The sequence below is a fragment of the Mus caroli genome, chromosome 5, assembly GCF_900094665.2.
Source record: "Mus caroli chromosome 5, CAROLI_EIJ_v1.1, whole genome shotgun sequence".
NCBI lineage: Eukaryota > Metazoa > Chordata > Mammalia > Rodentia > Muridae > Mus > Mus caroli.
The window spans coordinates 74,931,987-74,958,631 of NC_034574.1; the positions used below are offsets into that span (position 1 = coordinate 74,931,987).

Here is a 26,645-nt window from a genome sequence, read left to right on the forward strand (position 1 = left end):
AGAAGACCAATAGCAGAATATAAGGGAAAGCACGCTCTGTTATTTCTGTTTGTGGAATCCTGTTTCTCTGCTTTTTGTTCCACATCATATTCTATACATTTGTATAGATTTTCTCATATTTTCCCCTTAAGCCAAGGCAACTTATTATAAACATTATCTTCCTGAATACACATTCATAGGTAAATCATGGAAGAACACCTGTCATTCTTAGAAGCATGAATCTTACATTCTATATTAGGAGGTTGCTTATAATATAATTATAACCTTGCTGTATGCAGTTTGGCATATAATAGAAGATAAGTAAAATAGTTCAGTGTCCAGTGAGTAGCATTTAGCTGGTATGCTGGCTAGTTTTTATAACAACTTGACGCAAGGTAGAAGCATTTAAGAGGAGGGAGCCTCAATCTAGAAAATGGTGCCATAACAACAAGCTGTAGGCTAGCCTGTGGAGCATTTTCTTAATTAGTGACTCATGTGGGAAAGCCCAGCACGTAGTTGGTGAGGTCACCCTGGGCAAGAGATCTGCTAGAAAGCAGGCTGAGAAATCCAGGAGCAGCAAGGAAGTCAGTAACATGCCTTCATGGCTTTGGCATCAGCTCTTACCTCCAAGTTCCTGGTCTGTGTGTTACTACCCTGATTTCCTTTGACCATAGTGTTTCATCACAGCGATAATAACCCTAAGACAGCTGGGATGATGGAACCATGCTACTGACTTGTTAGGGATACATTGTAACAATCACTAATGACAAAGAAGTATCAGGAGTGTCACCTGAATTGCTCCTACTTCAAGTGAAGACACAGTTAAGCCACTATGTGTCCTTTACAATAGAAAATACATATACTTTTATGTAATTCTCTTTTTCTTTATTTTTCCTTTTTTCCTCTTTTAGACATTACTGGCTGAAGTGAGGTGCTGTCCCCTTGCTTTAGGTGACTTGTTAGATGCTATGACACTGTTCTAAGTGCTGTACTCTCTCAAACGAGATTTAAATGTATGCCTCTATACAAATATTCTATTAAACTCACTTTATTTCTTTCTATATAGATATGATTATGGTAGTTATTAAAGCTAAAGTTGTGTTTATGAATCTCAGCCCCAAAATATGGGCAATTTTTAAAAGAATTCAATAGATAGTACTTGTGGTAAAATAAGACATTTAATAACAATGAGTGTTTAAATTAGAATGAAATGTATTTGGGTTATTAAAATCAAGAAGCATTTCTGAAATAATGGAAGATGGTTTAAACTAAAAATATTAAGACTTGGAATTTTACTATGAGTTGACTTCTATATTTTATAAAGTATTAAATAGACAGAGTCAGACAGACGGCCAGAGAGATAGGGGTGTGTGTGTGTGTGTGTGTATGTGTGTGTGTGTGTATGTGTGTGTGTGTATATGTGTATGCATGTGTGTGAGTGTGTTTGTGTATATATGTGTGTATATATATGTGTATACATGCATATGTGTGTGTGAGTGTGTGTGTATGTGTGAGTATATGTGTATGCATGTGTGTGAGTGAGTGTGTGTATATATGTGTGTGTGTATATGTGTATGCATGTGTGTGTATGTGTGTGTATGTGTATGCATGTGTGTGTATGTGCATGTGAGTGTGTGTGTGAATGTGTAAGTGTGTGTGTGTGTATTTGTGTATGTATATGCATGTGTGTGTATGTGTATGTGTGAGTGTGTGTGTGTGTGTGTGTGTGTGTGTGTGTGTGTGTGTGTGTGTGTGTAGAAGAGGCTGAGAAGTTAGAGCATTTGCAGTTTTTGTAGAGGGGCTGAGGTTAGTTCTAAGTACCTGAATGGCACTTAAGAACTGTGTGTAACTCCAATTCTGATGCTTTTCTAGCCTCCTGGTCACCAGGCATGCAAAGGTACATAGACAAAAACTCAGGTAAAATATTCATACACTTGAAAAATAAATACACATATTTAAATCAATGAGTGATTTTAAATAAGTAAAAATTTATACTTTCTATTAAAAGTCTAAACTTGAGTTAATATTTGTCTCAGTTCTAGAAATCACATATTTAACATTGATTTTGAATATTGGCCCTATAATCCTCACATACAAATTATGCTTTGTTTTGTATCTCATGTCTACAGTCCCAAGTTTGATGAGGCATTTACATGAGTTTCATAAATGTGTTTCCCTTCTTCCACACTCTTATCCTAGTTTCACAAGTGTTGGTTTTGATATTATTTGCTTTTCCTTGACTGAATCTGCTTTTAGTTCCCCTTCATCGTTCAATTTTGTGTGGGTTTGTTTCAAATCCCTTTCCTCGGGTTCCCTGGGAAACTCTTAGGAATAACTTGCCCTGGGTGGATGGAATCCCTGAACCTCACCAATTGTTAGACTGTAAATTTCCCAAGGGGAGGGACATATTTGCCTAAACATTAATACAAGTTCAGGGTTTTCTGCGAAAGAGACCTTACAGTAGCTAACATGGCAGTCATGGCTAGAAACTGTGAGAGATCTGAACCCCAACCTCTCCACTTACATCTTCCATTTTTTTCTGTTTTCATATGGACACCAGATATAATTACTCAGAGAACAAAATAATGATATTAGTTATTCACACTACAGATTAACAAGAACTCTAAAAACTCCAAAAGTCGAAAAACTTCATATGTTCAACATTACAATCATCATATAAGACAGAGGTAGCACAGGACATACAAAAAATACATACATAGTCTTACACACTGAAGTGACTGTCTTTTTTACTTAGCAACTGTAAATCCCACGTGCTTATTATACAGTACTGACAAATCATTACAACAAGGGTACATCCTTGGTGAACTAAATGTAGTATTGATTTTAAGTACTACCAATAATAACTTTGAAAAATTATTATTTACAATAGAGCTATTACAAAGAGATTTTCAAAAGAGTCTGCTAATAGCCATTTTCTTTTAAAAGATTAAATTAGCAGTTTGAAAGGTTTTACGGATCCATCAATGAAATAGAATGTTATTACAAAATAAAGGGCCATCGCTGTGTCTGCAGAATCTATAGATACTATGTTTAAGTGTTTAAATTAGAATGTGCCTGGTGAAAGCATTTTATGAATTATTGACATTTTCCATCTCCACACTCCAAAATGAAATTCATTAGGAGGTGTTAATTTTGGAAACACATTATATAAAGCCATTGTAAGACAAGGTGCTTGAATGGCACTTTTATTCACTGATGCATGAGTATTATTTGAAAAACATAATTTAGAAGCTGAGCTGCAGAGATTACTCCTGTATCTCATTAAATAAAGGATTAGCACTTTGTTTACTGAAAGAGACAGATGTCTGTCAGAATTTTTGATGTGCAACACACCAAAAATTTTAATGAACCTCACAGATCTTATTTCTATTTACATAAGGAGATTTGTGTTTCCTTGGGAATGAAAGAGACAATCATCTGTCTCAAAAAAAAAAAAAAAGAAAAAGAAAAAAAAGAAAGAAAATGAGAGACAGTAGACAGGAGGTCTGGAACAAAGGTTTGTTTTAAATAAAAACACAAACCCTGTTTTCTTTGGGTAAGAAATTTAGAACCCTTTTCCTCCTTCTTATTCCTCTGAGAAATGTTACATACCTCTAATCTAGCACAAAAAAATGATGGCCATGAAATCTCATTCTCTGAAAGTATCATTGAAGGATAGCAAGTCTGATTTAAGGTATTTCTATGTGTTAGGCATTGGGCATGAGTAAGGCCAACATTTATTAAAAATCAATAATGAGCAAGATTCAAGTTTATCTTTGAATACCAATTCTGATACATAGACTATAGAACTATACGTTTCTAGGCCTCAGTTCTTCACAGGAAAATGTAAAGTAAGGATTAGTTTCTGCAGGAAAATGAATGATAGATGTGTCCCAGCACCTTTCAAGTCCTTTTACCTTTCCAATTCTTAAGTTTTCTATGATGGGAATAATAAATACCACACCTCAATGTTGTTTGATGACTTAAATCAGACAAATCCAAGAAAAAAATTATTACATTATGATGTGCTATTCAAGTAGAAACTGTTATTGTGGACTTCGATTATGCTCATATGGATGACTTTGAGCATGATGTCACAGCAAACATCTCTCATAGATGGATGTTTTGTTAGTTCTCAGGATGTGGTGATGTTGCCCGAGCCTATTTCAGTATTCTAAGATGTGTGTAACAAACAAGGAAAGTGGTTCAGTTTAAAATACTACTATTCTTCATTGAAAATATTATTTGTTTGTAAAGCATTTCATATTTTATAGGTATTATATCCCTTGTGAGTCTATATTTATTTGCATATTATAGAAATATAGCAAGATTATGAGACTATAACTTTGGCATCTTTACATTGTAAATAGAAACGTACATTCTAACTTGCACTTTTAGAAAAGAAAATTTAACATTAGAATTAGATAAAGTTGCATATATTTCAGTTATAGCTCTAATAGTTTTAAGCATACAACAAATTTGTTTCTGTGTAATTTGCAATGCAATATGATGAAGATTGACAATGCATTTGTGTGGTCTGTGATTCATACTGTTTCTGGTTAAGAATGTAATTCCATAGTATTCTATATGGAGTTGTACAAAAATAGTTTGAGCTGATAATATCTTATTTTTCTAACCAAAACGCCTCTGATGTAGATCTGTTTTATGAACCCTTGAAGGTTAAAAGAAAAATATAGTAGGAGGTTTTTTCCAGTGTCTTCCTTGTGCAGAGAATAACGTTGTCCTTTGAGTTTGTCATTTTCTCTAACCACAGGATATAGCCTATGGCATTATGCTTGATGAAGGACAACAATGAAATCACTTTAAGGAAATAGATAAGCATATTTACCGAGGATGACTGGACAATAAAAATACTTTCAGGATTAAAAGTGAAGAGAGCAGAGGCAGAGAATCATTTCCAAAGCGATTTGCAAATGACAGATGACAGCTATTATGTCAGAATTCAGGATCTTGGACGGGCTAAGAGGCAGGAGATCCTGAAGAAGACTATGACACAGTTGTCATCAAACAACTCTTTTTTTTTTATGATGCCATTACACAGAAGAGAGAAGGGATTACTTTAGCCCTGTAGTATGAGATTCTTGCAGTCTTTTTCTGTAAGAAAAGCTTTTCTTTTTCCATCAGTAGAGTAAGCAAGGTCTTTCACTTTTGTGTTGTTTCTTCCCAGTTTTACACAGACCAAGTTGGAGATGTTACTTCCTCCTGTATTTTATTTTCCTGATACATGTATTGAAAGATCTTACAGTCTGGGTTTTAAAACTTCAGGTTCACCACTTATTGCTCTAGCATGTTGAAAATACCTAAACACAGAAGCACTAACCTTCATTTGGATGATGTACTTAATTCATGAGCTACTCATTAGGTGTCTGTACCATGCCATGAGTTATGTACTTCTAAAAGACACGTTCCTGGGTTTGTTTCTTGTCTCCTTTTCATTTGATTTTTCCAGTCCAGGGTAGGTTAGCATCTAGCATAGACTCAGCTAAGGCTGTACAATGCTAAATGTTACCAAGCTTTTTACTGACAAATGATGTCATCTTGCCAGGTTTTGTTATGGAAATAAGATTTGTGTGAGCTTGTTTCGACTTAAATTATAGGACTGCTTTACTCCAGCCTTGAAAATAGCAAATAAATGATGAATGAGTTACAGCCAGTCAGGACATGGCAAGACCATAGTAATTATTCTCCAAAGCAGAACTGAGTAATCAATCTTCATTTTGAGTAGCAGAAAATAGCAAAGCAAGAGTGACTTACTCCACAGGGCATGCCGAGTTCCTAGAAATTAGTCTAATACAAAAGGTGAAAATCCAAATTTTACCAAATTAGAACTGAGGTTAAGGAGATCAAATATTTTTGAGGAGTAAAGCTTGAACTATAAGATGGTATTCACATGATACAATAGATGTATGTTTGTACAGCTTTTAAAGTGTACCCTAGTATCCTAATTTAAAACTAAGTTTATTTTTTGCAGGTATGTAGAAACTTATCATGGGGCTGGAGAGACAGCTCCTACTTGATAGAGTTCACTCCTCTTTCAGAAGACCCCAAATTTGATTCACAGTACCCATATTAGGAAGCTCACTAATATTTGTAAGCCTAGGTCCAGGGATTCTAGTGGCTTCTTCCAGGAACAATAAAGATGCAGATAGACAGACAGACAGGCACACACACACACAGAGACACACTCACACACACACACACACACACACACANAGAGAGAGAGAGAGAGAGAGAGAGAGAGAGAAAGAGAAAGAGAAAGAGATTGTGTGTGTGTGTGTGTGTGAGAGAGAGAGAGAGAGAGAGAGAGATAACTACATAAATAAATCAAAATAAATCCTTGAAACAAATGAACTATATCACTAACACATATTAGGATATTTGTTCTGAAGGATAATTTTTTTGGGTGAAACATGAATGAAGTTCTGGTATTTTAGAATATAAATATTAGTATTTTTAAAAGAGGTATGGGAATTTTTTTTAAAAAAATCAAGGAAATCCTTCTTAGGGTAGAAATTGAAAATGTCAACTTCCCATTCCCAAGCTCAATAATTATTATAATGAGCATTAAGTTCAAACTTTGAAGTTCTCAATTAAGTCAATTTTAAGGTGCCAGTTGCCCTTCCCCTCATTGTCAGGTTGAATATGGTCTTGTTTTTAGTCTAAATTTGATATGCATCTTTGAAGTAAAGGTATCTGTTTTTAAAAGCAGAATTAAAGGGTGTGTAATTTCAATGTTTGCTGTAATTAGCTGTAGTAGAGGACTGTTGATCTGTGACAGGCATAGTATGTCCAAACTGAGTTAGCAAAGGCAGTTGCCCAGTAACCAAAACTACAGCCTTACTTGACTTAGAGCCCCAAGAGTATGGCAGCAGGAATCTAGGCAGCCTGCTTACTAGCTTTTTGCTTTCTGCCTTCCCCTGAAGTTTGGGTCTCAGCAAATTTGAATGATCCAGAAACAGACAGCGTGGCCTGCATTTATCCTGTTTTTCTTGCTGTCACACCCCATGCTGTCGCTATGGGAGAAAATTCTTCCAGCTCAGGCCCTATCTCCATCATGACAGAATGAACTCACCCTGAGAGCTGGCAGGCGCTGGCTTTACCACCCTTCATCTTCAGCGGAATGTCTCCTAGATAAGGCTTTCCCTGGGCTCATACTGACCCACAGCCTAGTAGTCACTTAATAAAGAGTAACTGCAGATGGTGGTAATCCTGTAATAGTGGTTCTAAAAGAATTGTAGAAATAGTGCTGAAAATCATATATGTAAATGAGTAGGATGTGACCTTCATATAAACATACACATGTATCATGTATATGTGTATATGAATGCATGCACACCAGTTTTTATTCTAAAAGATAATACTACCCTTTCAAAGAAGTCTACACAATTTTCTTTTAAAGAAAACAAATCCATAAGAATTTATGTCAAAGCATAGCAAATGCAGTCAAATATTCTTATCCAAATGTAGTATTTATTGTTTGAAGTATCAGTGGAGTTTTCAATGTACTAAAGATCATTAAGTAACCCTTTCTACTAAAATTGCCTTGTTTTTTCCTTTGGACTTTGTGATTTTTCATATTTGAGTATGAGCCAACTCTTCCTCCAAATCTTTGCCTTTCTCGGGTCAGCCTCCTTTGCTCATTAGGATGAAGGCAAATTGCATCTGTTTATAAAGTAACAAAGATTAAGGTTTCATGGTTCTGTCACATTTTCTCTTTTTTTATCGGCACCTTTAAAATCAACACCCACAGAACATCTCTGAGAAGCTCCTGTTCTGTGTGTTTATTGACTTAGTTAAGAATTTTAGAGAAGGCCAGGCAGAGGCTGTCGCTCATTATTTACATTGCTCTTCTGATTGGAGTCTTTTATGAGACAGTATTTTTCCATCTTAATGTCATAGGGGTGGGGCACTGATGGAACGCTGGTTCAGGAACAATTCCAAGTGCATCCGTTTTCTCAGGGTAGGATCCTCCTGCGTTTGCTTGTAGCTTTGCAAGTTGCCTTTTAAGTCTCACAAGCTACCCAAAGTCCATGGTCCTAGGAAATGAGTTGCAGAGGAACCTCTTCTAAACAGGTCGCCTCTGTGAGCTACAAAACCAGCAGAGCTATTCTCTTAAGTAGTGGTACCCACCATAGTATTTGTAAGTGGAACTAACCCAATTGAGTGAAAGTTGCTGATCTTTCTTTCAAATGTACCTATAGGTGTTCTTATGATGATTATTGCTTTCCCCATATTCATTTTTACAGTAATTTTCTGTTTATGATGGATTCTAAACCTTATGTTTATTTGGAAAGTATTTGTTTTCGTGAAATGTTAAAAATAAAAATAATAATAATAATAAAAAAACCACCATAGTGTTCAATTAAGCAAGCATGACTGCAGTAAATTATTTATTTTCAGTTTGGAAAAGGTGAATTAAAAGTACTTGGCCAATACCGTACCATTAATCTATTCTCTTTTCTTCTTTCTCTCTTTACTTCTCTCTCTCCAATAGAAGTGGAACAAAAAGGTAATTAAATACCTTTCATAAATTATATACTATTTATAGGCTAAGTTATTTAACAGTTTAACATTTAGTTCAATAATGTTATTAATTCTTATTTTATGCAAATTTATTCACTACTTCTGCTGCTCAACTTCACTTTAATCTGTTTTACTGACCAGTCCTGGTTTGCTCCTTTGATCCTAACACAGATTATTAATATTATGAGATCATCAACACTGTATTTTTCTCCTCTTCATTTGAAACCAGTAGTTAGAAATCCAGTGGGCATGGTTAATAATGACTGCTTTAGATTTGTTCCTCAGTCTCTCTTAATTTCCCTTAGCTCTGCTGTGCACCTCCGTCTACATTAATTCTTAACTACCGGAGAAAGGGGAGAAGATTTTCTTCTTACTTATGTCAAATGACATAAGTGACTGTGGCCACACCACTGTGAACACATGTAAACTCATCTGCTGTTATTAACCAAGGGCCCAGTCTTACTTATGACAGCTATATACAATTTTGAATCAAAGAGTAATATATTTATAATAAAGTCTCTCATCTGAAACTCCCCAAGTTTTATAGCCATCAATATTATTATTGATCATAAATTTATAATGGCCCCTATCTTTGCAGATTTTGAAGGTCAAATTTTTGTCACAAAAACCATTTCATTTCTTGAGTATCCTAGGAATATCCGTTCATTTCAGGAATCCTTAACGCATAGCTGAGCTTTCTCTTATACTATTTTTCAGGGGTTCTGTATTTCTAGTTACTCTAAGGAGCTAATCACTAACACCAAAAGGATAATCCTTTGTTCATTAAAAAGCAGGTCAACATTCAATTCTTTGTGATCTCCTAACTTTTTTTTTTTCACCCAGGAAAATTCTAATAATCTCAAACCTAACAGCAGGCTGCATGATTATTTTTTCAGTGTGTTTGCCTTGCAAATAAATGCAAGCAACGCTTCCCAGAGCAGGTTCTGCAGAACACGCTCATCCAAGGTGGCTCCGTGGAAAGGCTCCCAGGACCAAATTGTGCAATGAGTTCACTCACCTAACTGTTATAATCCCTGACACGGTTTTATTTACTGTCCCCGTGTCATAATTGAATGGGGCTACGAGTCCCTTGTTTTTGTTTGTTTGTTTGTTTGTTTTTGTTTTTGTTTTCTTTGTGCGCAGCATTCAGCTGTGGCACAACTGCTTCAAGAACCACCCTTTGGGAAACGTTGCTTTGTAGCCCCTTCATTTCAGATGAACCTGCCAAGTGTTCTTACCGCCATACTTAACAGTGTTCTCCAGTGAATCATACTAAACAGAAAAAAAAAGAGAGAGAGAGAGAGAATCATAAGATTCCTGCCCATTTTCCTTCTGAAGTATGAGCAGCAAAATATAGCAAGTAATCTCGTTTTCCAGTGCTTTTCTCATGTAACAGTAAAAGGTACATGTTTTTAAGCTCCAGTAATACTGTACTTAACAGGACGTTTTTAACTGATTAAAATCTAGATCCTGGGTTCTTTTCTGTAACCTTTCACCTTTTCTTCCTTTCTCCTTCCTCCTTTCCTTTCTTTCTCTCCCTTTCTCTTTTTCTTTCCAGTATCCATCCATCACTCATCTTTAATTGAATGGGTTGCATGCTCTCTGTGTGTTGCAGCAGCTTTGAGATCTTTTTTTTTTTTTAATTTTTTTTTTGCTACAAGATTCAGTGGCCTGTGTTGCAGATCTTTTCCTTTATAATAATAATAATAATGGGGGCTATCTGTTCCTTAATGATAAATAACTACTGAACAGCCAATCTCAACAGAGTGGAAACAAATGGATTATCATTCTCAAACGAGATACATACAGTTCTTCAGTGAACTAGTAAAAGCATCACGTGTGAACTCGGTATTTTGTTATATGTCTATAGAAGTCATAGACATATGCTTCACTACAGACGTGCATCAAAGTACGTGTTTGCAAAGGTAAAAACCAGGAAAGTCCAGCTGATTCTAAAAAGGCTAACTGTTCCCAACAAGTGACACCAAATTGCTCAGAGGCAAAAATCCAAGATTAATGTGGAAGGATGCTTTGTATAGAAAAAAAAAAATCTAATGCCACAAAATAATTGGTGATGGGTATCACTTGTTAGAGTTGCCTTCTGTTTGCTGAAAATAAGAACAGATAAAAAATGGTTCAGTTAATATATTTATTATTATAACTCTTTCCCTCCTGACAGTTTTTCTTTGTCCTGGACTGCTAAAAGGAGTGTACCAGAGTGAACACTTGTTTGAATCTGACCACCAATCTGGGGCATGGTGCAAAGACCCTCTACAGGCTTCTGACAAGATTTACTATATGCCCTGGACTCCCTACAGGACTGACACCCTGACAGAGTATTCGTCCAAAGATGACTTCATTGCTGGAAGGCCAACAACTACCTACAAGCTCCCTCACAGAGTGGATGGCACTGGATTTGTAGTATACGATGGTGCCCTCTTCTTCAACAAGGAGCGGACGAGGAACATTGTAAAGTTTGATTTGAGGACTAGGATAAAGAGTGGAGAGGCAATCATAGCAAATGCTAATTACCATGACACCTCCCCATACCGATGGGGTGGCAAGTCCGACATAGACTTGGCAGTGGATGAAAATGGATTATGGGTAATCTATGCAACAGAACAGAACAATGGCAAGATTGTCATTAGCCAGTTGAACCCTTACACCCTACGGATTGAGGGGACATGGGACACTGCCTATGATAAAAGGTCAGCTTCCAATGCATTCATGATTTGTGGGATTCTGTATGTGGTCAAATCTGTATATGAGGATGATGACAACGAGGCCACCGGTAATAAGATTGACTACATTTACAACACTGACCAAAGCAAGGATAGCTTGGTGGATGTACCCTTTCCTAACTCTTACCAGTACATAGCAGCTGTGGATTACAATCCCAGGGACAATCTGCTCTATGTGTGGAATAACTACCATGTTGTGAAATACTCTTTGGACTTCGGGCCTCTGGATAGTAGATCAGGTAAGTTTGATTTTTTTTTTTTTTTTTTTTTGGTAATTTTCTGAGAAAGCTACAGGATTTTGTTTTTTGGTTCTTTGTTGTTGTTGTTGTTTTCTCAGTAATATGAATTTTAATATTTTATTCAATTTTCTGGCTGGGGAAATCTAAAAAAGAATATTCATTTTCTTTTCATTTTCAAAAGGTTGGTTGCAATTATTTGCTCTCTAAGAATGTGGAGCCATGAGAAGGGACTCTGTCCTTTGCATGGCTTCTCTCCTAACTCAAGCTGCTCTGTGAGGTATACGTGCCTTTCTCGCATAGTTATTACTGTGTGTGATGAACTAAATACAGCTTCTGCTAAGATTGCATCTGTCCTGTCACATTAACTGTGGAATCTTCTCAAGAGTGTTTTATTTTCCATTTGGATCATATCAAAAGGTTAGCTCCCCAGAATGCTACCGGAGCTGAACAAGAACAACTCTACCCCACAAAGAATGATACATAAAACCTACCCTGGGGCAAGTATGGATGCTTCAGAAGTACGTGTGTCTCAGCAAACCTACTTAATAATTCATAAATACAGTCATTCAAATCTTTGAATAAATATAAATACTTAAAAACACTGTCATGATTAAGCTGAAATAATCTTTAAGTTCAAATTTTTGAATACTTCCCCCTTCTAGAACATACTATTGACTTTTAATATTATATAGCGATGAATATAAAAAAATCCTTCATGCTTTTCATTTTTACTATTAGGTTTTGATGGGCATGGTGGTTCATGCCTGTAAAACTCGGCTCATGGGAGGCTGAGACAAGATGATTGCTAAGAGTTCAAGGCCAGGCTGAATTTCAGGAGAGACTAAGCCACAGCCTAAGATCTTATCTCAAAAATAAATTTAAAAAAATCAATAAGTGTAATTTTGTAACATGGCATAATACTGTTATCCAAGTTAATGTGTACTGAATTTTGGAAGTAATATAATGAATGAAAATAAAGTCATTAAGAGTTTAGTTGTTGCCAGGTGGTAGTAACACATGCCTTTAATCCTAGAACTCAGTAGGCAGAAACAAGTGGATCTCTTCGAGTTTGAGGCCAACTTGGTCTAAATAGAGCAAGTTCTAGGACAGCCAAGACTACACAGATAATCCTGGTCTTGATAAAAATAAAGAAAGTTTAGTTGTTGCTATTTCTAATTTTCTGAATTCTTATGAGCCTAGCATTTCACTCTCTAACTTACCTCATTAGACACACATAATTCATACAGAACTACATTCATTATGTCCAATAAGCATGCCCCACTCAGCCTTTTATTATGTATATGTCTGATCATTATTTCTTTTCTGACATTAATTTAATATATTGTGTACATAGAAATAAGGCTCAATGGGATTTTGTTGAATAGACAAATGAATAATGGCTTTCTACCTCTTCCTCAAAGCAAATGACGAATTTGGTACCATTTTCTCTAATCTTTAGGAAGCTCAGCTAGTGTGATGTCATGTCTTTCCGAAATTCATCGTGCTGATATTATGTTGAATTAACTTTTTCTACAAAAGAGAAGGCCAAGTCTGCAGTGTCTCCAGTAACAGATTCTAGCATCTCTTTAAAGAGTAAATGCAAACTCTCCTAGACTACATTACTAGCTGCAGCATGCACTGGTAAGGCTCTCACACTTGGTGTGTGTCTCCAGTGAGAACCCATTCACACACAGTAATTTAGAGAATTGTGTGGAGTCCATATATCATTTCTATGATCTTCTTAAATGAAAAACTGTATTGTTGCTGTGAATACACTGCTTATGGATAATGCATCCTTTTTTCTTACTCCACTGAGGCATGAAGTAACTTCTAGTGAAAATCAAATCAAAACAAAACAAAAAAAATCCAACTTCAGTTGGTCATGCTGTAGTTCAAGAATAAACACATCTCAACTTCTATTGGTTCTATCTATATCCCTGTACCAGGCTGGCCTTGAACTTGGGATATCTGCCTGCCTTTGCCTCCCAAGTACAGGGACTAAAGGTGTACACTACCACTAACTGGCTAAGCTAAAAGATCTTATTTTTATCTGGACTAAATCTAAAATTCATTAGTATTGCTACTTAGAATTTAACAAACAAACACAATTGTTCATCCAGACTTTATAAGTTATCCTTGGAAATGAACATTGTTCCTTCCTTCCATCCATTTAGGTACTTGCCAAAAGTAGCCTAGTCTGCACCCAGAAGCATATGTATATTATATTTAAATTTGTTTTTTGTGGGACTTAATGTATGGCTATGTTGCGGTCCTACACTAGTGTCACAGTCATTAATATTCTGTTATTGCAGTGAAAATATTTTTTAAAATTAGAAATTTTGTTTTAACTTAATTCTTTAAAAAAAAAAAAAAGAGACTCAATTTTCATGGTTTAGAATGACCACACTTAGAAAACTTTGTCCGTTTTGCAAACAGTGGGATTCCACCTGTATTGAATTTGTCAACATAATCACCAAAAAAGTATCAATTTGCATGCATGGACACTCCAGTTAAAACGCTGGTCCTTTGGCACTGGACCTACTGCAATGCCGAGGTGGAAAGCAAAACTGTAGAAGTAAATTTTATGCATGGTATGTGTGGATATGAGGATGTCAATTAGCATTAATAGAAGCTGCTCAGCTTCTTCCACAAAAACAGCTTTAGCTGGGGGTTTTTCAGGGTAAATTACACTACCGTTTTTTTTTTTTTTTTCAAGGCAGCTGCCTGTAGTGAATGCTTACTGCCATTTTGCTGTGGGCTTTCTTATGTCAGTATACAGAAATCTCAATTTAAAGGAAATATTTTATGGCCAGAAATTTAGGAAGGAAGAAAAGGTGGGATGAGGAAGAGGAAAATGTGGACCAAGATTGTAGTTCCTGTTTGCTGGTATACAGCTGAGGTGGTTTTTCTCTCATTTAAGCTGTGTTCTGTTAGACGAAAAAAAAAATTGGACTCTCAGATTTTCATGTAAAGAGTTACTTTTGTTTTCTTTATAACAATCTCTTGAAATATATCTTTCTTTGTGTTAAGCTTTCTTTGTATCAGACACCGTTTATAGTTTTGCTGCAGTAACTTTGCATAACAGAGATTTGAACCTTCCAACTTATACCTGGTCTTCCACCATGAAATCGCTTCTCCAGCGCGTTTATTTTATGAAACATGTTTAGGAGTAGTAGCGAGTCAACCTTTGCTCCTCAGAGCTAGTCTAAGAAGTGGTTTTGGAACCATTTTGTTCTAATCCCTTCCTCATCTCCTGGCAGTCAATTAATTCCTAAGAGTTTAATTCCCAGAGTGTGAAGAGCCCCCCAGTTTGGTTCCATGACAGACAAGTATGTTTGCTTTCTTTCTTAAAGGAAATCTTGGTGAAATATTGTTCTCACCAACATGTGTGTGAAGAAAATAATTTTAAATTAAATCCTACAAAAACTTAATTCAAGTGTTTATTTTTAGACTGTAAATGACATTTGTCTTGGGGAGACATTTAAGACTTATTCTTCTTAGAAAAGCTTAGAGGTTTAATATTTGTTTTTTTGTTTTTTGGTTTTTTTTTTTTCATTTTTCTCAGAAAACATTAGTTTCAGAACGTTAACCTTTCATCGTTTATTAGGCATTTATCAAATACAAAACTGTCACTCGGTGTGGTTTTTCAGCATGAAATTACTCTGAAAATGAATAGAAAGTCTCAGTGATGCTGCTATTTAGTATTCCTGTTTGGCTTCAATTACATCTGAAAAAAAATCTCCTTTAAAAAATATTAATAATGTGATATGTTTCACATTAAGGAACTCGGTGTGAAGAATCCCCAAGTAAATCTTTTTTTTTTGAGAGATGCTAATAAGACTTGGATTCACAATGAGATATGCCTGTGGATATTGTTTAGTCATTTTTATTTACAGCCTTTCTTGACTGCTTGATAAACAGTAGGTGCTCCACAGTGATTTGCAGAAGGATTTCAGAAATGCATGCATGAATGAAATGAAATTTTCTAGACTCGCTTTTTCAGGCACAGACAGAATAAAAATGTTATTCATACGCTCCCTGAGTGGCCCTCTGCGGTGTTTGCCTGGAACATTTATTGCTTGGCACTTTCTGAAATCTTGCCACTCTTCCCAGTCCCACCCCCTCTTCCTCACCCTCTGCTGTCAGTTCTCTTAGTGCAGAAGAAGTTTAGAGTCTGGAGAGGTAGGTGTTCAGCACTTAAGTGCACTGGCTGCTCTTCCCGAGGACCTAGGTTTGATTGCCAGCACCCACATGGGCACTGTATCTGTAACTACAGTTCCAAGGGATACAAGAACTTTTCTAGCTTCCGTAGGGGCCAGACATTCATATGGTGACAGACATACATGCAGACAAAACACGCATACACGTTAAATACATAATTTTAATTTTAAAAGAAGTTTAGCGTGTGTTAAAGAGATGCCCTGAAGCACATCAACACCTAATACACATTCCTGCTTAAGCAATTAAGAGACATTGAAGTCATTGGTCTTAGGATATGGATGAAGGTGGCAGCTGTTCAAAGAATTCTTTTTTTATTGTGACTAAATTTCCAGTAGTTGACGAGTTGCGAGGATTCCTTCAACTTAAAGAAAGTGAAAGCTGTCTTACGTTCACACCAGGATGGAGGTTGTCCTCTACTGAAAATGCATTTTGTGTGAAAATCAGATGTTCAGTGTGTGGTAACCTGTAAAATAAAATTAAAAAAAAAACAAAAAACAAAACAAACAAACAAACAAAAAAACACTTACAAGCAGCCACTGTAGAGTTTAAAGTAGGTGTGAATGTCCAGCTGGCCAGAGAGCCAGATCTAGAACTATTCCATCTACCCAGAGCGGCAGATCTGTGACTATTAAATCTAGAATTTTCTTCACAATCTATTTTTAATGATGTCAACATCCTATCAGATCAAACCAATGTGTGGTGTACACCCATCATTACCTTACATATCTATATTTCTACCTTGTACATTAACCATCGTCAAGAACACTTGATTACTTCATGGATGACTTGAGTGATGCTCATATGGGAATCATATTTCTGAAACTATGAGATGTCCTACCAGATTTGAGTTTTGTCTTGGTCTTGGATCTTAGGTGACTTTTGGTCACTGTTCTTTTTCTCTCTCTCTTTCTCTCTTTCCCTCTCCTCTCCTCCCTTCCCCTCTGTCTCTGCTGTTTTTCTTCCCAACCCATTTTGTGCTAACATTACTATTGATTAATGAAATGGAGTGAGGGGTAAGATATTTGCTTTGCCTCAAACAGCTTCCTCCTAAACTATCCATATAAAAATGTAGGGCAACCCTTGTCAAATTTACAATAGTTTCCCACAGAAGTATGAAGTCAAGTTTGTTATAGGAATAGGCAGACAATCCTGTCTTCAAATTTTCCTAAACTTAATGTGGCTACAATATACAAGTCTATTTGTGGAACATGAGTGACAAAGGCATGGGACAATATGTGCTGTGGAAAGAATGCTGAAGACAGATGCTGCGGGCCAGATCCCTCCCCCACTCTCCACTCCTCCCCTTCTCTTCTTCCTCCTCCTCTTCCTCCTCCTCCTTCCCAAATACAATCTGCATTTTTTCAGAGACCCATTTAGATTATGCAAATGAAGAGCTCGTCTACTTGCTTGAAGGGAGCAGGATCTAAGCAACAGCACACAGCCTGTGCACAACAGTTGAACAATGCAGATTAGGTGAACCTTCTGGTCCTTATAATATGCTAATTAGTGCATTCCTGTCTCCTGCAGAAGTTCTGGCTATGTAGTGATGAATAAGAGCTTTAAACACACATGACACCTCATTAAAATGTAATTTTCACATCATATATTTGAGCCCTTTACCTTGACAGCTGAGTAATTGTGAGTGCTGGCCAGAGAATCCTGAACATTTTGAAACCGCCACTTGTTTGTTTGCTGCATCTGCTTGTTGAATGGCTAACTTATAGGTGGTGTTCCCGAGACAGGAAACAGTGGGAAAGGACTGATATCTTAAGTCAGGCTGCTCACGGGATGGCAGGTTACAGTCACTACTTGGTTCCACTCGAGATCCCTTGCTGTTTCTGAAGTTTGGTTTGCCTCCATCTTTGTAGCTGAGTGAAATTTGCAAAAAAAAAGAAACAACGTTCACCACTTGTTGCTAATCTTGGTCCCAGCTGGAGTTTTTGTTCATCAGCTGTTTCTATGTGTGGGAGAGCTCCCTCCCATTCTTCCCATGCTTCTCCTTTGCTTGTGGTGACAGCTGCTGCTGATTGACACTGCTGATGCTGCTGTTTCCAGGAAGCATAGGGAAAACTTAACAAAATCTCCCAACTCCAAGTCAACCGAATTAATTTTCTCCCACAATTTTTTTTTTACCTCTCCTGTATTTTTCTCTCATCTTACTAAGGGTTAAGCTTTCCAGAATGACATCATCTATGCTTCAGCCTCTGAATATTAAAAACTACAGTCCTGTACCGGCCCTCCGTTTCTACAGCTGAACCAACCCAGTGTTTCTTAAGAATCTGACATCCGAATGACCTTCCTGGTAGATGTGCTAGTGATAGAAAAAGGGGTCACAGATACAGGATTTCTTTTTCTTTTTTTTTCCCTACAAAGTGATGCCGCTAATAAATGAATACCTATTAGAAGATAATCAAAATTATTTCTGCACTTAACATTCAGGGGCATATGAAGATGATGTCTTGGTGAATGAGGGTTCTCACGCTCTCCACCTGTCTTGAGAGGCAGTTGCACTGCTCGTTAGCACGTCCACCAGAGGGCAGACAGGTGGAACTGAAATAATTCTGCAGCTCCTTAGGAGCCCTCCTATAATGTTTGGCAACAGTAGCAAGAATGTTATTATTGAATATGGGGGTAGGGAGACTGCTTCAGTTGGACTCTTATCCTTCAGTCCATACGAGAACCGAGAAAAGAGACTCAGCTGAAATTATATTAGCTGCTAAAATAGCTATGTGTTTAATGTCTGATTTCAAACCTTTGAAGTAGTGGCCAAGTACCTTAGATAACAGCTCACAAGCATGGGTCTTAAGTACAAATCTACTTTTCTCAGTAGAAGTCTACTCCACAAGATATCAAAAGGCTCCAATAATTTTGATAAATGATGTAACTCAAGATACATAAATGATAGATTAAAAATTTATAATAATGTCTGTTTGTATAGGCTGGGGTTTGTTATGTTATTAGATCCCTCTGAAAACAAATGGAGAGCATTTCTTTACATTTGCTTTGGAAGAACTGAGTATCTCTTCATGATCTTTATGCAACAGTACAGATTCACACATACTATGAATCTATGACTATTGCTGAAGATACAAATCAAAATTATTTTGTACTTCTTTTTCTGCACAATGTACTTCATGAGTTAATTTTTTTTAGCTGTAAACTCAAGCCTTTAAAAATAATCTTAGGGGCTGGAGAGATGGTCCAACAGGTAAGAGCATTGACTGCTCTTCCACAGGTCCTGAGTTCAATCCCCAGCAACCATATTGTGACTCACAACCATCTGTAATGGGATCTGATGCCCTCTTCTGGTGAGTCTAAAGAGAGTGACATTGTCTCACATTTTTAAAAAAAGTCTCTAGATGATGATGATGATGATGCAGAGAAACATCTTATCCACATGTAAATGTAAGAAAATAGCTGTATTTACAGACCTTGTCACACTGGCAAGCTTAGCTTTGTCATGTTGTCCCCATGCTTTAGAATAATGAAAAAGTCATACTAAGATGCAAGGTGAAAGGAAGGGGTGAAGTCAAAGTGAAGAGGGTGAGAAAATCTGTGCCAAACTTAATGTAGAGTGAAGACCAGCAAACTTGTCTAGTGTTTTAGAACTCCCACCAACCCAACTGTGCTAGTTTTCGCATACCTTATCCTTAAAAATCCTAGAAAGTCAGCAGTCCCCAGAGACTCAGTTTATAAACGTAAATGCGAACCAAAGAAGCTAAATTTGGAATCCTAAACATGTGATTCTTTCATATTTCCATCTCAAGAAATTATCCACAGCACACAGCCTAAATGAGAATCCGATAGTGTGGTCTCTGCGATGGGGTACCTTGGTGTGGTAACTTCTTGGAAATACTTGAAGATGCAGATTTAATTACTGGAGGATTAGAAGGATTAGTTGGAAACTTTGCAGAGATTCTGAGCAATTTTAAGAACTTTAGAGATTGGAGAACTAGATCGTTGCTGTCTTTATATCTCCTAAGCTGGTTCTATCCATTTTCTGAAATCACACATGAATGTACCTATATTCTCATGTACATTATCTTTGGGCAGCATTGGCAAAATGATGAAAGTTAGGATGAAGAATAGAGATAAAAAGGAAGAGAGAAATACAAAGGAAATAAGTGTGCTTTCCCTTTGATGAACAAATCGAACATTGAATGAATGAGGTCTGTTTCCTTAAGGAGTAATGAGCTACCATATATTTTTCATTGTTAAAATATTACATCTGAAGGTTGATTGAACTAACCTCCAGAGATTAATAATATGAAACATGACAGAATGTGGGATACTTATACATTTATAATTGGAATATTAAGTATGTAGACTATTTCTGAGAACAACTTAACTGTAGTTACACAGGATAATGAAAACTTTTTTTTCTGCTGGGGACTTCATAACCAAAGATATGTTAATGAGAAAGAAGTATATGAATATGTGCACTTAGTTTATTTTTTATGGAAAAATGAGCCTCAGCAAGGAATATAATACCTAGAGCTAAACAAAACTGATTCAATGTGAGTGTTTTAATATTACATTTGATGAGAATTGAAGGCTAATTTTTTAAAAAATGGTAGGTCTTAGGAATCTAAGTTCCATCTTCTAATTGTAATGAGCAAATGAAAAATGTCAAAATATTGTTAAGGAAATAAATGTGAAAGAAAGAGCTCTGCCCTATTTTTTGATACTTTCTTGTTTGAGCTAAGGATAAAATAGTGTGCCTTTCATCCACAATGACTACATTCAGACAGCCCCTGTAGAGGCAGGAGTCACCAAATATCACCGAATTTGACGTGAACTTTGTCTTCCCTGTGCCTTCCCACCAGTCATGGTATTTAGTTTATGAATTAGATGCAGTAAGAAATTAATAAATCATAATGAAATAAAATATATGTCCTAACCCGTCTGGATTTGATGGCATGGTTGGACTCTTGGTGATAGTACTGCGGTGCCACAACTGATAATCTAGCAAATTAAGCCAGAGGCACATGGAGAATGCAAAGGAATACAGTGTGAATTTGGAGGAGAATGCACAATGCTTTTCACTTCAGAAACAAGAACAGTTTGGTTTACAAGTCAGGAAATGTTTCTGGAATTTTCCATTTACTACTTTTGCGAACAGTTGACCATTAGTAACTAAAGCCAAAAAATAAAACTTTGACTGAGAGTTACTATTGTAATTTTAAAAGTCCTGGCCATGCTGGAGTCTGTTTCCATCTGTTGATTAGAGAGTCCTTAAGCAGCACTTAGCATGTTCTTGAGTTTGCTCCCAGAGAGACTGTGCCATGCAGTGGCTTCCCCATCCTGCCAGAGAACTGAGAAGTGCTTCTTATGCTCTGTTCCAGTACATGGTCCAGTTGTAATCTCATACCACAATGGCTTTCATTCAATTTCACCAGACGCTTATGAGAACAGAAACAAAAAGGGGGGAAAGAGATAGAAAGAAAATCATAAGCATCAATATACCTTCATTGAATTTGAATATAAAAACCATTCTAATCAATATGAAATTAAACTTTGTACTTTGAGCTTTAATAGTAAATCAATTAAAAATCGCTAGTCTAGGGTATTCACTTTTCTTTTTTTGTTTTTGTTTTTGATTTGTTGTTTTAACTTTTTATTAGATATTTTCTTTATTTACATTGCAGATGTTATCCTCTTTCCTCATTTCCCCTCAGAAAATCCCATGCCGCTCCCCCTGCTCACCAGCCCGGCTACTCCCACTTCCCTGTCCTGGCATTCCCCTACACTGGGGCATCAAGCCTTCACAGGACCAAGGGCCTCTCCTCCCATTAATGTCCGACAAGGCCATCCTCTGCTACATATGCAGCTGGAGCCATGGGTCCCTCCTTGTGTACTGCTTGGTTGGTGATTTGGTCCCTGGGAGCTCTGGGGGTACTGGTTGGTTTGTATTGTTGTTCCTCCTATGGAGCTGCAAACCCCTTCAGCAACTTCAGTCCTTTCTCTAACTCCTCCACTTGGGGACCCCATGCTCAGCCCATTGGTTGGCTGAGAGCATCTGCATCTGTATTTGTCAGGCATTAGCAGAGCCTCTCAGGAGACAACTATATCAAGCTCCTATTGGCAAGCACTTGTTCATAGAAACATATGGCTATCACCTCATGTATATCTTACTCTTCGTCCTTAGGAAGGAGTATGTTCATTGAGGACAATTCAATGCTCTTGGTGACAGAACCAGTGCTGGCAGCCATAGTCATGTAATATTCATATAAAAAAACCATTTGTAGAGAATTATTAGAGTTTTGGATTGCAATTTTATTTAATTATCTGGAAAGAAAACACTTTCATTTTTAGCAACTGTCTGTTGGCAAAATCTTTTCATATTTTTGTGTAACAAAAGTATGTATGTGCATATAGGGTACATGTCAGCCCTGTGGTCAAAAGGTACTCAAGTTATTATGTGGAACAAATTTAAAGTGTCCCTGGATTGACTCAGAAATAGTGAGAGTAGATCCCAGAATCTATTCTGAACAAGTAGTTGAAAATTTTAGTATTACTGTCTAAAACACGACCCCTGTAGATTAATAAAGAGACTCATACTCTTCTGAGAATACCATTATGTTTTGCCTCTTTTTCCCCTGTGAGTATTTTTGATGATTATCTTTGTGTAGGTGTTGGGCAAACTCCAAATCTAATGACTCACTGCGTGGAGGATATATGTGTCACTCTGGGAACATATTAAAATGGTCACTTCTACCTCTTTCCTGCACTTCATCTTATCAGAGTCCTAAGTCCTGAATCCAGCACTTGAAACCAGTCCCAAGCGCAGTCAGATTCTGTGTTAGATAGAGAAGCAGCACCGAAATAGGCACATTAACAGTCAAGTAGAGCTTCTGGCTTAGTGTGAGTGCATTAGGATGCTGCAGAGCCATGTGTATCCTGCCGCCTCTGTGGGCTCAGGCTGCTCTGACAAAGAACTACATCACTTTGTTTCATTAAATGCTTCTGCTTTGTGTCCTCATGGAATTACAGTCTGCGTGGTTGTCAGAGAAGAGCAGCAGCCTGATCCAGGATAGACACGTCCCTTTGTGAGCTTGTCCTGGCAAAGCAGGGTGCCATTTATCTTCACCTTGAATAGATGGGAGAAATTGGCACGATGAGAAGAACTCTGCGCCTAGGCCATCACACAGAGCTCTGCAAATGATCTTGCTCTGTTCCCATGTTGGAGGGGTGTTGTTAAGGGTGGGCAGAAAGACAAATTAGAGCTGTTACTGTACTGGAAGGAATTCTGAAATGTAAGCAGTGGGGTTCCATCTTACCGCAGGTAAATCCTCACATCTCCATATTTTAAGGCAAAGGTATATTTCATCCTGAAAAATGGAATGCAGTACAATTTGAATATTTCATCGAGGCGGCTAATCTTTGCAGGTGTGCTAGCACGTAATATGTCACACATGACGAGTGCTTTCTTCCAGCCATTTTCACCGATTTCCCTAAGCATGGCTGGGTAAGGAACTGTTCTGAAACATTGTGTTGCCCCGTTGAGGCCCACCCACCACTCTTTCTGGCTGTGTTAATTTATTCTGCCTTCCTAGAACCAGCGTGATTGACACTTTTCTTTGCCAAAGGAGGTCTCTAAGGATGCACAGATCCAGAGAACCTGCCACCCCAATCAGGCTCTGGTCTAGCCTTAGTTTTCTCATTTTTCTCTTTGAAAACAAACATCTGGTGAGCTTGCCCAACTGAATTAAACATTCTGATGTTAAGATTGTGTATGTGTGTGTGTGTGTGTGTGTGTGTGTGTCTGTCCACAGGGACACATGCATATGTGCATGCAGGTACACTTAGAAGCCAAAGGAGGATGCCAGATTCTCTACAGTTATTGGCAGCAATGAGCTACCTACTGTGCGTGCTGAAAAGCAAATTCAGGTCTTCTGAAAGAGCAGCAGGTACTCTTAACCACTGAGCCATATCTATGGTGTGTGTGTGTATGTGTATGTGTGTGTGTGTTTATATGTTTATATCACACATACACACACACACACACACACATGATTTAATATTGACCATGAAAGTATCAAAGTATTATTGCATGTGATGAAATAGCATTTCATTTATTTATTCATTTTAGGCAGTTTCACTATTGAAGCTCAGATGAGGCTGTGCTACAACTCATCACGATTCTTCTGCCTCAGCTTCTTGAGTGCTAGAATGATAAGTGTGCCCCAACACTAAACAAAATGTTATAGTTAATGGAAGATCTCTTCTCTCTAGTTTAACCTCTGCTTTGGCCTCCTTTTGGTATGGGTTATCCTTGGGTGGGCATCTATAGTTGTGATGGGAAGAGATGCAGTGTAGGCAGCATCCTAGATACATCCTAGATACATGCTCCCTCTTATTCTGATGTCAGCAGCTGTATAGATTCCCTTTCTTACCATGCTTTTTTATGATGAGTAAGGATAATATTCACTGATTATAGCTGTAGCACTGGCCATTATGTGTGGATCTGTATGAACAATGAGCTGCCGCCGTATTTGTGTTTATATTGCACAATTTTGTTTATTCGTTTAAAGATATTGAGAAAGTAGTGTGGCTTCCTAGCATGCTTATGGTAATGAAGAAGTTAATTAGCAATATTGAATAAGACTCGAAGACATGAGTCTTAATAAGTAATGCTAAAAATATTAATGGCAGTCATCTGTAGATAAACATAATATGCCTTGGGAAAAGAGGGAAATTGGTCAGATTATTTAAAAGATATCATTTGAGGGTCATTCGGTATTCTGCTTTCAAAAGACTAATGCAGACAAATACATATTCTTTAACATACTGAAAATGCTAATTGCCATTTCTCTGGTAATTTTCCTTCTGTTGACTAAAAATACCCCATGGTAGAAAATGGACTTGTCTTTTAGCAACAACAACAAGCCATTCATTTTTAATAATAAATCTGGTATGATAGATAATGACAACTCTGCCAGTAAAGGAGACAGGCAGCTCACCAGGGATACTGGAATTCTAGGAGCTAACTCAGACATATTGATAGGAACAGTCTGAGTGTTCCAAAGACATCTTAATTCAAGCACTAGGAAATCCATAATTGGAAAGCATCCCATAGTGACTGCTGATTTCTCCTCTAATTATAAGGGAGTTTGTTGTGTCATAAACCCACTTAAGAACTCTGGTTTCTGATAAGGAAAGTGTCCCTAGGCTCTGCTACTAGACTGGGTGTTACCAGAAATTTACTTCAGTGGTCCAAGCACTAGACTGTCATGTAGTAATCAATACAGTGAATGTTCGAACACTGTCAGAGTGTTTAAATGTGACATCCAGTCTGCCTAAGGGCCCCAAAGAGGTTAAATTTGCACTTCACATGGGCGACTCAGTATAGTCTCTGATGATGCATTGGGGGTTTTAATATGATTGTAGAGGGTGATGTTTCTGTAGTATTTTGTGATATCATCACTAGATGTGGTTCTGTGTGGAGGCAAGCATGCAAACGGAGTAAGTATATGCTTGATTCCCATAGACTTAAGGAAGTGTCTTAGTCAGGGTTTCTACTCCTGCACAAACACCATGACCAGGAAGCAAGTTGGGGAGGAAAGGGTTTATTCAGCTTATACTTCTGCACTACTGTTCATCACCAAAGAAAGTCAGGACTGGAACTCAAGCAGGTCAGGAAGCAGGACCTGATGCAGAGTCCATGGAGGGATGTTACTTACTGGCTTGCTTCCCCTGGCTTGCTTGGCCTGCTTTCTTATAGAACCCAAGACTACCAGCCCTGGAATAGCACCACCCACAATGGGCCCTTCCCCCTTGATCACTAATTGAGAAAATGCCTTACAGCTGGATTTCATGGTGGCATTTCCTCACCTGAAGCTCCTTTCTCTGTGATAACTCCAGCCTGTGTCAAGTTGACACACAAAACCAGCCAGTACAGGAAGGTATTTTTAAGAAGAAAAATATGCTAATTTGTTTATAAATGTCACAAATAGGAATATAATCTGAGTAGAATTTGCCAAAAGTTATGAAAGCCAAGAAATATAAGACAGGCAATAGACGTTTTGAAAAGTGGCAGTTCTAAATTATATATTAAGTCTCTCCATAAATGTTCTGCCTAGATGAGTTATGACCATACTCAAAATATTTGATTTCATTTTTTCAACACTGAAGAAGTGCATATATGTGCTAAACACTTACGTGGGGGCTTTGATAGATAAAATATGAGCCTGGGCTTCAATAAATTTTAAAAAAATACTATTTAGTTATAAAGACAACACAGACAACACAATTAAAAATCAAGTCGTGGCCATGAAAAGAAGTCCTATAAAAGTTGTGTTTGACATGGATTTACTCTAAGCTAAATAAGATACTTAGCGAAATCTCATCTGATACTCAGGGGATGAAGAAATGTTGACTAAGTTAACTTTTATTAAGCCCTATGAGTATTTCAATATTTGATAGTTTTAATGAAAAAAACATGCCAATTATGTAACTTGGCTCAATAGTGTACAACATATTTGTAAGTGGCTTGAATTGCATAACAATACTAAATCAGCATATTGATTCATGAGCCTTAGACTAGAAAGTTGTTCCTTGTCCTTCGTTTACTCCCCCCACAGAATGATTAATCACTAATGGTAGAGAAGATGACAATGACAAGGAAAGCCACATTGGTAGATGAGATATTACTGAGCAGGAAAATCCTAGCTCACATACCAGGTGATTACATCTGGAATCGAATGGATTTAGACATCTACATAGCAATCATTTTAAATAGAAAAATATAATCTATTGTGAATGGGTGTTTTTATTATTGTTATTATTAATATTATATGGTTCACCATGGGAAGCCTTTTACTTCATTTCCAATACAAACGAGGTATTACATCATGACTCACTTTGGACTATCTTAGTATGATGTGCTGAGATTTAACAAGCAACCCTGTTCATCTCCATC

General features: G+C 37.2%; 1 protein-coding gene across 23 annotated transcripts in view; it reads left to right on the plus strand.

Moving 5' to 3' along the window:
• The window catches only part of Adgrl3 (adhesion G protein-coupled receptor L3), a 762,557-nt gene that overhangs the window by 461,810 nt on the left and 274,102 nt on the right, over nucleotides 1–26,645 (plus strand). For 17 of the 23 annotated variants that reach the window (XM_029477382.1, XM_029477362.1, XM_029477367.1 and 14 more), the window contains 2 exons: nucleotides 8,495–8,509; nucleotides 10,703–11,503. In XM_029477382.1, coding sequence (XP_029333242.1) covers nucleotides 8,495–8,509; nucleotides 10,703–11,503 — 816 coding nt within the window. The remainder of the gene's footprint in view (nucleotides 1–8,494; nucleotides 8,510–10,702; nucleotides 11,504–26,645) is intronic. The other 6 variants (XM_029477372.1, XM_029477365.1, XM_029477373.1 and 3 more) reach the window with 1 other exon arrangement.